General features: G+C 40.0%; 1 protein-coding gene across 1 annotated transcript; it reads left to right on the plus strand.

The window, feature by feature from the left end:
* The first annotated feature begins 2,096 nt into the window (after positions 1–2,096).
* LOC148690121 (uncharacterized) lies at positions 2,097–12,475 on the plus strand. Its single transcript, XM_088687186.1, has 5 exons — positions 2,097–5,180; positions 5,686–6,147; positions 6,517–6,602; positions 6,726–7,635; positions 12,401–12,475. The coding sequence occupies exons 1-5, from the start codon at positions 2,208–2,210 to the stop codon at positions 12,473–12,475; spliced, it is 4,506 nt and encodes a 1,501-aa protein (XP_088543312.1). The 5' UTR covers positions 2,097–2,207.
* The last annotated feature ends 360 nt before the right edge of the window (positions 12,476–12,835 follow it).

A 12,835-nucleotide genomic window follows, 5' to 3' on the forward strand; every position in this document is an offset into this window, starting at 1 on the left:
GAAAGAGGAATGAATGAGTTGAAGATTTGAAGAAACGACGAATTCCTACTCCAACGATGAATTCTTACCAAAACGAGGAATCCTACTCAAACAAGGTTTCCTACTTGAAGTAGGAAAGTTAACCCTAAGTTTCCCGTTTCGGTAACCTTTCCTAATCTAAACGTCCGTATTTTTTAGCCACTTTGTAGGCCTTGTATACACTTTAGTACACAAGACCAAGGCCCTAGCCCAATTTCTAAACCCTAGCCGCACCTTTATATTTTTGATTTAATTTCCTAAGTTTGCAAGCCTTTGATTTAGTTTTAATAAGCTAGGGTTTTAATTTTTCTAAACCATGTATAAACTTAACCTTGCCACACCCTAGTTTGGTTCCCATTCGTTCTATTATTTTTACACACAAAACCTTGTAGCCACCATCCCATTATTCACTCCCAAAAGCCGAACTCCCATGCAGAAAACAAAAACCTAATTCCCTTAAAAAAAGCCGTGGCCCCCCCCCCCCCCATTTAATTATTCACCCTAATTCACATTCATTCCGCAACCACATTCTCTCCAATTATCTTCATTGCCACATCCATTCATTTAATTCTCAATCAGCCATTCACCCTATAATTCTCCGAAAAACCGTCACCCCCACATTGACCTAATTCCCCAATCAGCCGTAGCCACCATAACCCTAAGTTCCCACATTTGCCGTGCAAGCCTTCACACACAAAAAAATCCTGCCGCAGCCAATATATAATTTTTTTGATTCTTTTCTGCCGTGGCTTCCCCCTTGAATTCCAGCCTTCCCCCATTTTTACGCAGCACCATATCCCATTTTTCTGAACAGCCGCACCTTCCTCCACCTTCCCAGCCACCTTCCACACCTTCACACACCATCTACCAACCTTGCCGCACCACCCAACCTCCCTAAATCCATCCCTAACCCAGAAAACCATCCAGAAATTCCCTAAACACTCTCTGCCGCAGCAAGGAGAAGAGGAAAGAGGAGCTTCGACGCGCAGAAATTCAAGTGGATTCGTTGTGCGTTCTAGGTGTAATCAATCCTTTGTGCTTTATGTTTAAATTCAATTGTATTTCTCTTTTTGTGAACATGAGAGGCTAAACCCCCTAGTTAGCTAGGGGGTGATTCGAAACCATGATTATATATGTGAAATAAGTTGATTACTTCCAATTATCGTTGCATAAGTTTTGAATACAATTTGCTTAACCGTTTGATTTAGAACTTATTCTTGTATGTTGATTGAGAGTGCACGCTTAATTTTCATGCATGAATATGACGCTAGGATATAAGTTTGTTTCACCTAATCGTTATGAATTTATATTCACAAGTAGTGAAGGTTGCTAGTCACGATCATGTTAAGTAGATTCCTGGCAAACGTATCATGCTTTTCATAGTTACAAATGCCTTGTCGATGCTTATGATTTCCAAAGAACGTAATGATTCTAACTTATATCTTTATCATGCTGTTCATATAGAGAATTTGTTAGGAATAATTTGTTTGCGATGCATATTCATCCAATTCAATGATTCTAGGGAAATCTGAAGGTTAATTTAAGCGGACCTAATTAACTTGGAGTGTCGAGGTTCACAACTTATTGGATTGATAATTGGAAATTGATTTACGTTGCATATATTTCATGAGTGGAGAAGAACCCCTTAGCTATCCCATCATCCATTGATTCATCACAATTTTGTCTTAAAATCTGATTTCTTTACAATCTGCCCATTTAGTTTAAATTCGTCCAACCACAATCCCCCTATATTTTGTTGAGTCGTAGTCATTCGTATTTGTTTTATTTTGTGTTTTTAAGCATTTGGAGTCATAACACTTTCAAATTCGTCCCAATTAAGTTCTAGTTTCTGTTTGAGTCAACTCAAATTAGATTAGCACCCCTAGTTAATCCCCGGTTAGAACGATCCCTACTTACTTCATTACTACAATTGTCACAAATAGGGTTTAATTTGTGTGTCAACATAATTTTCACATCAAATTTTGGCGCCGTTGCCGGGGATTAGCAAAGTTGCTAATCCCTTGTCTTGAGTCTTGTTTAAGTTGTTTAGTTTCTGTTTTGTTTTAATTTTTGCACCGTGTGTGTGTGTTTTGTTTTTGTGCCGTGTGTGGCACCTTATTTCCTTACTTGTGCCGAGTCTATTAGATTGATTGCTAACCTTGTTTGCTCTTGTGTGCAGGTACTAGTTTATGACCCGTGGCTCACAACCTGTTCGTGAGCATATCTCCGACTTTGACGGTGATTTCGAGAGGACTTTGAGAAGGAAAAAGAAATCGCAACCGTCTAATCCTCCTAGTCCCGAACCTGAATTAGAAGAGCAAGAAGTTGAAGTTGAGGTTGAAGAGGAGGCCACGGATTGGGTTGAAGAGGAAGTACCAACCATGGCAGTGGACAATCGAACCATCAAGGAGCTTTCTGCCTCGGGTTTGGCCAATGCAGCACCTCTTTGCATCCAATACCCTAGGGCAGCCCCTGAGAAGACTGATGAATTTGAGTTGAAGTCCAGCTTGCTCCACCATATTCCGAAATACCATGGGTTGGCCATGGAGGATCCGAACAAGCATCTAAAGGAATTCGAGGTAGTGTGCTCAAGTATGACACCGGTGAACGTGGACAGCAACATATTGAAGATGAAGGCTTTTCCTTTTTCTTTGGTGGAGAAGGCCAAAGATTGGTTGTATGAGTTGGCTCCCGGAACTTTCACATCATGGGAGAGTATGAAGCGAGCCTTCCTAGAAAAGTTCTTTCCGACATCACGAGTCATTCTTCTTCGCAAGAAGATTAGTGGAATTCAGCAAAGCCAAGGTGAATCTTTCCCAACTTATTATGAACGTTTTAAAACTCTTGTTGCTTCATGTCCACAGCACCAGATGAAGGAGGAGCTACTTCTTCAATATTTTTACGAAGGTCTTTTACCACTGGAACGGCAAATGTTGGATGCATCCGCGGGAGGAGCTCTAGTGGACAAGACACCTAGGGATGCCAAAACTCTCATTGCTAATCGAGCACTCAATGCACAACAATATGAAGGTGTTGGGCAGAGAGACACCCCACGGCCACAGCATGTAAATGAGGTAAGTTCTATTTCTGAGTTACAATCCCAGATGGCTAACCTTACGTCTATGTTATCGCAGTTTGTTGAAGGCCCTAAGATGCAAGGAACTACAATCTGTGGTGTATGCTCCATTCAAGGACACCAATCTGATCAATGCCCTCAATTAATTGAGAACGGAGGGTGGGAATCTGCCAATGTCGTGGGCTATGGGAATCAGAACCAACCAAGAGGTGATCCTTTCTCCAACACATACAATCAGGGATGGCGTGACCACCCCAATTTCAGATGGAGAGATGCACCACAATATGGCCAACAAAGTGGATTCCGACAACCCCCGGGTTTCTTTCCAAGGCCAATGGCACCACAACCACCTCCTCAAGCACAATCATCCCAAACCAACTCAGGTACGTCTATGAATGACGATAAAACATATCAGTTACTAACCACAATGGCGCAGGGAATGCAGAACCAAGCAAAGGAGGTTAATGAGCTGAAGAAGCAAATGGGCCAAATGGCCGAATTTTTGGGACAAATTCGTGAAAGTGGTAAGTTACCAAGCACTACGGTAGTCAATCCCAAGGGTGGTTTCGAATCTACGAAAGCTATCACACTAAGAAATGGAAAAGAAGTGGGAAACAAGGAAGATGAGAAGTTACAAATCGAAGAAGAGGAGAAAAATGACCCCACGGCAAGGGTGGTACCACCCATGCCACAGCCATCTACGACCCCCCATCCATCCACCTCAGGTAAGGTTGTCCCAAATGTTGTGATTTCGAACACTAATCTGCCCGATGTTCCTTTCCCTCGCAGATTTGCGCAATCGAAGAAGGAAGAAAGCGAAAAGGACATTTTGGATACCTTTCGAAAAGTCCAAGTAAACATTCCTTTACTTGATGCTATTAAGCAAGTACCCAGGTATGCAAAATTTCTAAAAGAATTATGCACAACTAGGAAAAGAATTTCAAACAAGGAAGTTGTAAAAGTAAGTGAGAATGCATCAGCGGTTTTGCAACGAAAGTTGCCTCCAAAATGTAAGGACCCAGGGAGCTTTACTATCCCATGCACAATTGGAAACACTAGATTTGAGCAATGCATGTTAGATTTAGGTGCTTCTATTAATGTTATGCCATATTCCATTTATGCATCTATGAACCTGGGTGAGTTAAAACAAGATGGCGTTATAATTCAATTGGCTGATCGTTCTAACGCTTATCCCAAGGGAGTCCTTGAGGATGTTTTAGTGCAGGTCAATCATCTTATCTTTCCTGCAGATTTTTATGTCTTAGAAATGGAGGATTCGAGCCATGCTCCATCATTGCCAATCTTGCTAGGCCGTCCATTCATGAAAACAGGGAGAACAAAGATAGATGTGTATACGGGAACATTAACCATGGAATTTGACGGGGACATTATTCGTTTTAATCTTTCTGAAACTATTAAATATCCAATTGACGACCATTCTTGTTTTGCTATTGACATTGTTGATTCTTTGGCACAGGTACATTTGAATCGAAGGAACGAAGATGCACTTGAAGTAGCCTTAGTGCACGGCATAGGAGCAAGAAATGAGGGTGGGGGAAGCCTGGCAAGCCACGGCATGGAATCTGACCATATTGTCGTGCCCCCTTGTAGTGAAGTGCTTGAAATGGTCGCGGCCCTTGAGTCATTGCCCTCACACTCTGGTAAGTCTTCACTCTTACTTTTAGATTCGGTTTTGACTAACAAGTTACTTCCATCAATTGTGCAGCCACCTACACTTGAGTTAAAGCCATTACCTAGTCACTTGAAGTATGTTTTCTTGGGAGAAGATCAGACACTACCTGTCATCATTTCTAGCTCACTCACGGGCCAAGAAGAAGACAAGTTGATAAAGGTGTTAAAGGAGCACAAACCTGCCATTGGATGGACCTTGGCGGATATCAAAGGCATTAGTCCCACCACATGCATGCATCGCATCCTTTTGGAGGAGGGAGCCAAGCCATCTCGTGAAGCTCAACGTCGCCTTAATCCACCCATGTTGGAAGTAGTAAAAAAGGAGATTATAAAATTGCTTGATTGTGGTGTTATATATCCTATTTCTGATAGTCATTGGGTGTCACCCGTGCAGGTTGTTCCAAAGAAGTCCGGAGTCACGGTGGTGAAGAATGAAGAACAAGAGCTTGTACCCACTCGTGTTGTGACAGGTTGGCATGTATGTATTGATTACAGGAAGTTAAATGCCATGACAAGGAAGGATCACTTTCCATTGCCATTCCTGGACCAAATGCTAGAAAGGTTAGCCGGTTATAAATTTTATTGCTTTCTTGATGGATATTCCGGATATAACCAAATTGTGATAGCTCCGGAGGACCAGGAAAAGACAACTTTCACATGCCCCTTTGGCACCTTTGCATATCGACGTATGCTATTTGGGTTGTGCAATGCCCCTGCGACATTTCAACGATGCATGGTGAGTATATTCTCTGATTATGTGGAGAAGATTATTGAGATATTCATGGATGATTTTAGCGTGTTTGGTAATTCATTCGATCATTGCTTGAATAATCTGACCTTAATTTTGAAACGTTGTGTTGAAACGAATCTTGTGCTTAATTGGAAAAAAATGTCATTTCATGATTAAGCAAGGTATTGTTCTAGGACATATTATTTCTGAAAAAGGCATTGAAGTGGATAAATCTAAGGTAGACCTTGTTCGTCACTTACCCTCTCCAACTTCGGTTAGGGAGGTTCGTTCGTTTCTTGGTCATGCAGGTTTTTATAGGCGTTTCATAAAGGATTTCTCCAAGATTGCGCAGCCACTATGCCGATTGCTTCAAAAGGAGGTGGTTTTCGAGTTCAACGAGGCGTGTGAGAAAGCATTCAACCACCTCAATGAGGCTCTCACTTCGGCCCCCATTATCACACCTCCAGATTGGAGCCTTCCATTCGAGTTGATGTGCGATGCTTCGGACTATGCGATTGGTGCTGTTTTGGGGCAGCGAAAGAACAAACAACCTCATGTTATTTATTATGCATCTAGGACACTAAATGATGCCCAATTGAATTACTCAACCACTGAAAAAGAATTACTTGATGTGGTATTTGCATTAGATAAGTTTCGGTCATACTTACTTGGTACTAAAGTTATTATTTTTACTGATCATGCAGCTCTCAAGTATTTGCTCACGAAGAAGGAGGCCAAGCCTAGACTAATTCGATGGCTGTTGCTTTTACAAGAGTTTGACATTGAGATTCGGGATAAGAAAGGCGTGGAGAATGTGGTGGCTGATCACCTAAGTCGAATGGTACATGAGGAAGCATCGCCAATTCCTGAAACCTTTCTCGATGAGCAATTAATGTCTATCCAAGTAAGTGAGCCTTGGTATGCAGATTTGGTGAACTTTTTGGTGTCTAAACATACCCCTAGCACACTTAATAGGAATCAACGTGATAAGCTGATAAAGGATGCTAGGTTTTATGTCTGGGATGACCCATACCTTTGGAAATTTTGTCCTGATCAAATTGTACGACGTTGTGTGAATGAATCTGAGTCTTAATCTATTTTAACATTCTGTCATTCATATGCATGTGGGGGACATTTTGGCACCCAACGCACTGCACTTAAAGTCTTAGAATGCGGGTTTTATTGGCCAACCATTTTTAGGGATGCTAGGACATTTTGCCTTACATGTGATCGTTGTCAACGAATGGGTAATATAAGTGTTAAGGATCAAATGCCACAAAACCCTATACTTTTTGTTGAAATATTTGATGTGTGGGGAATTGATTTTATGGGTCCTTTTCCTTCCTCCCATGGTTTTCTCTATATCTTGTTGGCGGTGGATTATGTTTCCAAATGGGTGGAAGCAAAAGCCACCCGTACTAACGATTCCAAAGTGGTTGCAGATTTTGTGAAGTCTAACATTTTTGCTAGGTTTGGAATGCCTCGAGTCCTTATAAGTGATGGAGGTTCACATTTTTGTAATCGCACTATCGAGGCACTGCTCAAGAAGTACAAAGTTACACATAGGGTTTCGACACCCTATCATCCTCAAACAAGCGGGCAAGCCGAGGTGTCGAATCGCGAGATAAAACAGATTCTCGAGAAGACGGTTGGCCCAACAAGAAAAGATTGGAGCTTGAGGTTAGAGGATGCATTGTGGGCTTATAGGACCGCCTACAAAACACCCATTGGTATGTCCCCCTTTCGGCTTGTGTATGGCAAACCATGTCACTTACCTGTGGAGTTGGAGCACAAGGCTCATTGGGCCGTGAGGAAGTTCAACATGGATCTAGATGAGGCGGGAATTCATCGTAAGCTTCAATTGAATGAACTTGAGGAAATACGGAATGAAGCTTACGAGAATGCTCGACTTTACAAGGAAAAGACAAAGGCCTTTCATGACAAGATGATTCGCACCAAGTCCTTCTCTGTTGGACAGAAAGTGTTGTTATTTAATTCTCGTCTTCGTCTATTTCTGGGTAAGTTACGTTCACGTTGGATTGGACCCTTTGTTATTACTAATGTTTTTCCTCATGGTGCAGTCCAAGTTTGTAGTTTCAAAACAGGTCAAGAGTTCAAGGTGAATGGGCATCGATTGAAGCCTTACTACGAGAGCTTTGTAGAACATGATGTGGAGGAGACCACCCACTATGCCGTGGGTTCCCATAAAGGATGATCAATGTGGCATCGTCCGGCTGCAAGACGTAAAAGAAAGCGCTACTTGGGAGGCAACCCATGCAATCAACAAATGACGAACTTGGGAATCGCTCCACACTCAGATTTGCGTCCTTAAACCCTTTCCTTTGTTGCTTACTTTATGTTATGTGTAATGTGATCAATTGTGTCTAAAACATTGAGGACAATGTTTAGTTTAAGTGTGGGGGGGGGGGGGTAACATTCTGTTTTGAGATATTTTTGCATGAAATTCGTAGGGTTTTACCACCTAACATGTCTAAACTTGTTTCCCACTGTTTTTAAGTGTTTTTTAAGCTATTTTAGAGTGTTTTAGAGTATGTTGACTTAAAAATCCGAAAATACCATAAAAATTTGAAAAATTGTTTTGAAAAACCCAAAATGAGTTGTTTTTGTGTGTTTGTTTGTGTCGTAGGTCACCTTCCAACGCAATGATGAGGATTTGGTTTTTAATTGCATGATGGTTAAAGAAAGTTACAAACATGGATGGACGTTTGATATACTCTTGGTTTATGCTTGTTTGTAGTTATAGTTTACGAATTCACATGTAATCACAAATGATCAAAATCAGTTTTTGTAACATACTTGAAGGAAGGAACTTAAACAAACGCTACATCCCGGTGAGACTTGAGCCTAAACGTTATTTGGAGAGTTAAAATCTGTGCATTATTGTTTTCTAAAGTCGTTGCATGATCTCATTATTCATTGCTTGGTTACTACTTAGAAGGCATTTTATCACTTAGTTCCAAATGCTAGAACTCATGCCCATTTCATTCAAAGCATGTCATTGATTTGCATAACACATATTCAAGATGAAGTTGTGTCGTAACCACCATCAAAGCCAAACTGCCATGTGCCCTTCACTCATTTTGTGTTTAAGTTTAACCCCATTGAGCCGTGTTAGCCCATGTTCTTTGTTAACCCATATCATCCTCATCTAGCCTAGATTAGGACCATCCGTACCCTTGTTCTTGAAGCATAGTAAGCATGAATGAATTCCTTTTGATTATGTGTTGCAGAAAATAAGTGTGGGGGAAGGATTATTGATATGAGTTTATGTGCCATAGGCATGGTAAAAAAAAAAAAAAAAAAAAAAAAAAAAAAAAAAAAAAGAAGAAAGAAAGAAAAGAAAAGAAAAAAGTGAAAAAAGAGTTGAAAATAGTTGAAAAGTATTGGTTATTGAAGTAAGGGCCCAAAACAATGAATTAGGCCCTAAGAGTTGTTTGAATCTCCCCTATTTGTCTAACAGTTGATTTCTGCATTCTAAGGGAATTCTAGGTCTTAAATTCATTACTTTGCTTGCTATTGCTTAAAGAACTTTTGTCTATACCTATCTTTCCTTGTTAGCCAACACCCCAAGCCCTGTTACAACCCTTGACTTCTATCTTGAGTGTTGTGCATTTCAATTGTGGAGTTTGAATTTGGTATGAGCATATGGTGTCACTGGTTCTCGCATCTAAGTAGTAGCATTCCATTCATGAGATCATATCTAAACACGTTTAATTACTCCAGAAATTGCTTTCTTTGTTATAACGTATGTGAGTATTAGTCTTTCATGTTTACATCAATCTTCTCACATATAACTAGTGTAGGGTGTGTAGTCAGAAAATCTGAGTGAAAATTGAGTGCATAACTAGTGAGGAATTGAGGGAGTTCTCTAAGGCATGTTACTACATTCAAAATGTGTTTTAATTGATTAAATGCGAACTCGTGAATGGTGACTATGATTAAGTATGTGCTTGGGGGGAAGGAAGACTAAAAGCTATGTGAGTAATGATCTTTGACATGTCATGTTTCAATGGAAATCCCTGAGGCAAATGTTGGAAGGTTTAGGTTATGTTTTGTTTGTTTTGTTTCGTCTTGTTTTCTTTAGTTGTTTTGTTTTGCTCGAGGACTAGCAAAAGTTAAGTGTGGGGGAATTTGATAGGAGCATATTCATGCGACTTAATTAGCTTGTTCTTGTGCATTTATGTTGTGTTTACTTAGCTATTTTAGTGTTTAAGGCTACTTTTGTGTATTTTCAGATTATAAGGCCAAAGTGTGCAAGAAGATGCAAATTGGAGTCTTTTGGAGCGAAAGAGGAATGAATGAGTTGAAGATTTGAAGAAACGACGAATTCCTACTCCAACGATGAATTCTTACCAAAACGAGGAATCCTACTCAAACAAGGTTTCCTACTTGAAGTAGGAAAGTTAATCCTAAGTTTCCCGTTTCGGTAACCTTTCCTAATCTAAACGTCCGTATTTTCTAGCCACTTTGTAGGCCTTGTATACACTTTAGTACACAAGACCAAGGCCCTAGCCCAATTTCTAAACCCTAGCCGCACCTTTATATTTTTGATTTAATTTCCTAAGTTTGCAAGCCTTTGATTTAGTTTTAATAAGCTAGGGTTTTAATTTTTCTAAACCATGTATAAACTTAACCTTGCCGCACCCTAGTTTGGTTCCCATTCGTTCTATTATTTTTACACACAAAACCTTGCAGCCACCATCCCATTATTCACTCCCAAAAGCCGAACTCCCATGCAGAAAACAAAAACCTAATTCCCTTAAAAAAGCCGTGGCCCCCCCCCCCCCATTTAATTATTCACCCTAATTCACATTCATTCCGCAGCCACATTCTCTCCAATTATCTTCATTGCCACATTCATTCATTTAATTCTCAATCAGCCATTCACCTTATAATTCTCCCCAAAACCGTCACCCCCACATTGACCTAATTCCCCAATCAGCCGTAGCCACCATAACCCTAAGTTCCCAATTCATATAGAGAATTTGTTAGGAATAATTTGTTTGCGATGCATATTCATCCAATTCAATGATTCTAGGGAAATCTGAAGGTTAATTTAAGCGGACCTAATTAACTTGGAGTGTCGAGGTTCACAACTTATTGGATTGATAATTGGAAATTGATTTACGTTGCATATGTTTCATGAGTGGAGAAGAACCCCTTAGCTATCCCATCATCCATTGATTCATCACAATTTTGTCTTAAAATCTGATTTCTTTACAATCTGCCCATTTAGTTTAAATTCGTCCAACCACAATCCCCCCATATTTTGTTGAGTCGTAGTCATTCGTATTTGTTTTATTTTGTGTTTTTAAGCATTTGGAGTCATAACACTTTCAAATTCGTCCCAATTAAGTTCTAGTTTCTGTTTGAGTCAACTCAAATTAGATTAGCACCCCTAGTTAATCCCCGGTTAGAACGATCCCTACTTACTTCATTACTACAATTGTCACAAATAGGGTTTAATTTGTGTGTCAACATAATTTTCACATCACTTACCATATTTCTTTACTAGTGTAACCTAGTGTCGTACAGCTTCACCCTCAGGTGATGATTATGCCTTCAGGCGACTACGATACCCGTAGTTGAGTACTTTATTATTTTGGATTTACGAAGGTTTTATGGATTTGCCTTCAGGCGACTATGTTATCATTATTGATCACTGTTTCATACATACATGTTTTAGATGTTTTCATGCCACGTTAGGGTTTTCAGAAAAACGTAGTACGTGGTATTATATATATATATGTGTGTGTGTGTGTGTGTGTGTGTGTGTGTGTTTTCAAAACAGGGGTTAGTATGTTCAAAAGAAAAACGGTTTTACTTTGTATTATTATTATAAACTTTCGTCCACTCACCCTTTTGTTTTGCGCCCCCTTCAAGACTTATAATCGAGGCATATGATCTCGGTTTTGAGGCACACCCACATCAGTAGCTTCGAGTTCCCCTCTTGGTGTAGGATCCACTTTCTTTGTAATCTCATTATTTTATAATATTTCTTTCATACTATTCTTGATTAGTTGTATGCTCTGAACACGTTCCTGCATCCGCATTTCATTATATTTAAAATTACTTATTTTATTTACGTTTGTTCTTTCTTTATAACTTGCATGCATGTTAAAATGGCTTCATCACCCTCGGGTGTAGGCACGTGCCATCCTGGTAATTAAGGGATATTGGGATTCGAGTGTGTCAAACCGCCTTGCCCTCCTAGGCAACTTCCTAACCCCTACCCAATTTTTCTCCACGTATTGGCTTAAATCACATCGATCCTTCACCGCCCAGGCTGATTGGGGCGTTTGTTTGCCCTCACTAAACTTCTTTGGATTAGACTGGTTAGCTAGGATTGCTACCCGATGTTTGATGCGAACAAGGATTACCATTAATGAGACTAAGTCGGACTCGCACCGACTAAGTCTTTCACTAGGTAGTCTTAGCAAGGACCCCCATTATGTATGGGCTTACTAGTCCCGTCCCCAAACTTGCTCCATTTGCCCGCTGCATTGTCTACATGTTGCGTTGCCTGCAAGCATTCTTCTACAACACCCTTTAATCACTGCCCAGATCTAAAACAAAGCTCCACCCACTGCCGAAACCTCAAAATCCAATCACCAAAATTTAAAAATAAAATAACGTGAAAAAATAACAACAACAAAATTCAAAATCCACCCATTGCCAAAAAATTCTAAGATGGCTTTGCAGGCAAAGAAGCCAACGCATGTATCAAAGGGAAGAGAGAGATCTGAAAATTTTTGGGAAAAAAATGACAAGGAAGGTGGAGATGCTTAACGGTAGCAAGAGGGTGAAGAGGATGAGTTTGTTTTGAAGGATTTGCACTGAGCTTTACACCTCTATTTTTGTAGAAAAAAGAGGGAAGAAAGAAGAAATGGGATGGAGCCAGGGGTAGAAGAAAAGAAAAGATGCTTCGAGAGGGGTAGTCTCTCAGGAGTAACACCAACTCCAATGGTGGACTAAAAGCCAAATTATCCCCCAAAATTTCCCCCAAAACGCACTCCAACCCAAGGGGAAATTTTGAGCTAAATGTTAAATGCTAAACCAATGCCAAATTCCCCCCGAAATTTAGCCCAGAAATCGGGGTGGACTCTACCCAATATTTATCGGAATTTAAATTTTTTTAGATTAAAATGTTCATAAAATTAATTTACGATAGTCTACATATTTATTTTAAAAAAAAAAAAATTAATTTAACAAAAAAAATAGCCTAAATTCATTCTTTAATAATCCCGGGCTAAAATTTTAGGGTAGAATGGTTGGAGTAGAAAAGCTGTTTTTGGGCT

This window comes from Pyrus communis, chromosome 16 (genome assembly GCF_041283825.1).
Source record: "Pyrus communis isolate YQ-2024b chromosome 16, ASM4128382v1, whole genome shotgun sequence".
NCBI lineage: Eukaryota > Viridiplantae > Streptophyta > Magnoliopsida > Rosales > Rosaceae > Pyrus > Pyrus communis.

What these genes read in the sequence shown, in the direction of transcription:
- LOC148690121 (XM_088687186.1), top strand. Translation starts at nt 2,208, where the DNA reads ATGACCCGTGGCTCACAACCTGTTCGTGAGCATATCTCCGACTTTGAC. An exon ending in ATTGGGTGTCACCCGTGCAG is followed by an intron (nt 5,181 to 5,685) that starts GTTGTTCCAAAG and finishes AAATGTCATTTC; the next exon opens with ATGATTAAGCAAGGTATTGT. An exon ending in AAACAGGTCAAGAGTTCAAG is followed by an intron (nt 7,636 to 12,400) that starts GTGAATGGGCAT and finishes CTATTTTTGTAG; the next exon opens with AAAAAAGAGGGAAGAAAGAA.